Source organism: Temnothorax curvispinosus, unplaced genomic scaffold, assembly GCF_003070985.1.
Source record: "Temnothorax curvispinosus isolate PA1 unplaced genomic scaffold, ASM307098v1 QBEX01003521.1, whole genome shotgun sequence".
NCBI lineage: Eukaryota > Metazoa > Arthropoda > Insecta > Hymenoptera > Formicidae > Temnothorax > Temnothorax curvispinosus.
The window spans coordinates 1-3,314 of record NW_020213301.1 but is presented as its reverse complement, the minus strand read 5'-3'; the positions used below and the strand labels follow the sequence as shown (position 1 = coordinate 3,314).

Here is a 3,314-nt window from a genome sequence, read left to right as displayed (position 1 = left end):
ATTTTCTATTCCCCAAGCTAATCTCTTCTAATTTTTTTATAATCCACATTGAGTATCAATTTAATAATGAGCTATAAATAAATACATATTGTGTCGATAATTTATACTACGTATGTAATACGAGTGCAAATTTATTCCACGTAAAACCTTGAAAAATATTACACAGGTGACATCTTGGGTCCAAGTATCCCGAACTTGGCAAATTTAATAAGAATGCCATTTGGTTGCGGCGAGCAGAACATGCTCAACTTTGTACCAAATATTGTCATTCTAAATTATCTGAAGGTACCGATAATTATCTTTTTTGCTACGTGACGCACAATATAATTTATATTTAAAAAAAACTACTTTTCAGAATACGAATCAATTAACGCAAGCCGTGCAAAGCAAAGCGTTAAAATATCTGGACATCGGCTACCAACAGGAATTGACTTACAGACATAACGATGGCTCGTTTAGCGCGTTTGGCATGTCGGATCCTAGCGGGAGTACATGGTACGCGCAACAAGATTATCTAACAATTATTTCATCCACAAGGTCCAAGATGTTTGTCATTTGAGTCATAAGATCTAAAGTTATTACGTTCATCAGGCTTACAGCATTCGTAGCGAAGTCTTTCAAGCAAGCGGCGGATTACATAGCGGTTGAGGATAGGATCATAAACGAGGCATTGCAGTGGTTGTCCAACAATCAAGCAGCAAACGGTTCTTTTCCCGAAGTGGGAAAAGTAAGCCATCGCGATATGCAGGGTGGAGCTGCCAAGGGACTCGCTCTAACGGCATACACGCTTATTGCTTTCCTGGAAAATGAGGTAAATATAATTATTAGCGCAATATCTTTTTATTTGATAGCACTTAAAGAGATATAACTGTTTGCTAGAAATATGTCGTTTAAAAGCAACGCGCAAAATACAGAGACTGCGTTTTCTATGTTACACAATTATTGAAACCGAACATATTAATGTAGGAATCTTTGGGAAAATATCGTAATACTATAAACAAGGCTGTTGACTACATTGTTCGTAATATGGAAGGACTAAACGATACCTATGCATTGAGCCTATGCGCCTACGCCTTACATCTGGCGAAGCACCCTTATGAGACATCGGCATTTAACTTCCTGGAATCGAAAGCTATCACGAAACAGGATCTCAAATGGTGGAGCAAACCCATTCCGAAAGACAATAAAAATCCACATTACTCTTTACCGCGTTCTGTCGACGTCGAAATGACATCGTACGCTTTACTCTTGTATCTTAGACGCAATTTAGTCGCAGATGCAATTCCTGTAATGAAGTGGCTCGTCAAGCAAAGAAATCCAGAAGGTGGCTTTGCGTCGACGCAAGTAAGCAATTATTTCAAGTGCAAAATTATTATTTCAAGCATCTAAGTAAGGATGAACTAAAGTTTAATTACAAATTATATGTAAAATAATTTAGGATACCGTGATTGGACTTCAAGCATTGGCGAAGCTTGCTGAAAAATTGTCAAAGGACACGAGTTCGGTTCGAATAGCGTTTAAATACGACAAAGAAGGTCAAAACTACATAAACATAAATAGTGGCAATTCTATGATACTCCAGAAGCAGATAGTAAGTTTAAACGAATCGATGCGCGTACATTACGCGTTATTACAGCAAGATATTAATACTTTTGCATTTCTCGCAGCTACCTTCGAAAACACGATCCGTCAATATAACAGCGTCTGGTAGAGGTTTTGTACTGGTGCAAGTTTCGTATCAATATAATCTAAACGTGACTGGCGCATTCCCGTTGTTTACCTTGGATCCTCAAGTGGATAAAAATTCCAACGCTAATCATTTACAACTTTCTATATGCTCAGGGTATGTTCTTACTATTATCTTTTAATATTATATCTAAGTCTAATAATCTTAAATCATATCGGTGAGCAAGAAAAATATAAATACTTTTTTTTTAATTCTGATATTGTTATGCAGTTATGATTTGTCATGAAAGAGAAACAATTTTTCAATTTATTTTTTGATCCTAGCAAAGAGGGATATATATGTGTACGAAATATATACTTTTCTCAAAAACAGAAAAATAAAGATAGAGTGATCTGCTTCTTATGTCCATTTCTACCAATAAAGATTAACTTTAATCTTAGTTTAACTTATTATTTTTCATCTTTTTCTAGCTCTAAGAATTAGAAAAAGATAAAAAGTAGATTAAAGTTAATCTGTAATTTGTATTAATAGAAATGGACATTAGACAGCAATTATACGACTTTGTTGATCGAAGATTATATAATCAAGCCATTATTTGTCAGATTTGTTCCAAACGAAGAAGCAAACGAGAGCAACATGGCTGTTATGGAAGTGAGCCTACCTTCTGGCTTCACAGTAGACAGAGATTCGCTACCGAGTTTAGAGATATCATCACATGTAAAACGTGTGGAAACTAGAAATGGTGACACAATGGTGGTTTTATATTTCGACAAGGTATATATCACAGATCACAAATAATTATTAATTAACAAATTATTTGAATATATTTTTCCATAAAAATCTGATAAGAGGTATAATTGATAAAAAAGAAATAAAGAAAATCATTTATTATCATAGATGGTGAAGGAAGAATATTGCCCAACCGTGTCTGCCTTCAGGACGCATAAAGTAGCTAAGCAAAAACCAGTTCCCGTTTCTGTATACGACTATTATGATTCGTGTAAGTATAACGTAAATGTTTTATTGATAAATTAATCTAGAAAAAATGTAAAAGATATTCTAAGATAAATAATAATATGTAATATATCTTATAAGATTTTTAAAAATTACTTTTTTGCTGTTTTCACATGCACAGCAAGAAGAGCAAGAGCATTTTACGAGCCTAGAAAGACAACTTTGTGTGATCTGTGTGAGGATGAAGATTGCGAAGATATATGCGTTTCCAAACCTGGTAAACGAAAGGACAATGCTACAGTGTCCGCTGCATCCCACGTTTACACTTGTGTATATTTACAATTTACGTTTTTCGCGTTTTACTATTCGCTTTATAAGAACTTGTAATTATATTGTTATCGAGGATAATTATTTCATTATACTATAAACTTTAAATCTAACAGAGTAACGTAAAGAAGCTGTATAAGTTGCGACCAAAGTATATATACTTGTTATACAGAATATAAGAAATTATAATCTTTTTATGGAATGTCCAAATCAAACTAACATAAGATTTAATTATTTAATGATAATATTAAGTCTATATAATAAAACTTAATAATGTTTCTTGTTATTAATTAGCAGATATTATTTTTCTCATACTTAAGGACCTAAGATTTATGCATCGCGCATA

General features: G+C 33.5%; 1 protein-coding gene across 1 annotated transcript; it reads left to right on the top strand.

Annotated features, from left to right (window-relative positions):
- Nucleotides 1–145: 145 nt before the first annotated feature.
- Nucleotides 146–3,142, top strand: LOC112452612 (CD109 antigen-like). Its single transcript, XM_025012900.1, has 9 exons — nt 146–285; nt 356–495; nt 592–811; nt 967–1,344; nt 1,439–1,591; nt 1,668–1,843; nt 2,290–2,461; nt 2,585–2,687; nt 2,823–3,142. The coding sequence occupies exons 1-9, from the start codon at nt 214–216 to the stop codon at nt 3,026–3,028; spliced, it is 1,620 nt and encodes a 539-aa protein (XP_024868668.1). The 5' UTR covers nt 146–213; the 3' UTR covers nt 3,029–3,142.
- Nucleotides 3,143–3,314: the final 172 nt, after the last annotated feature.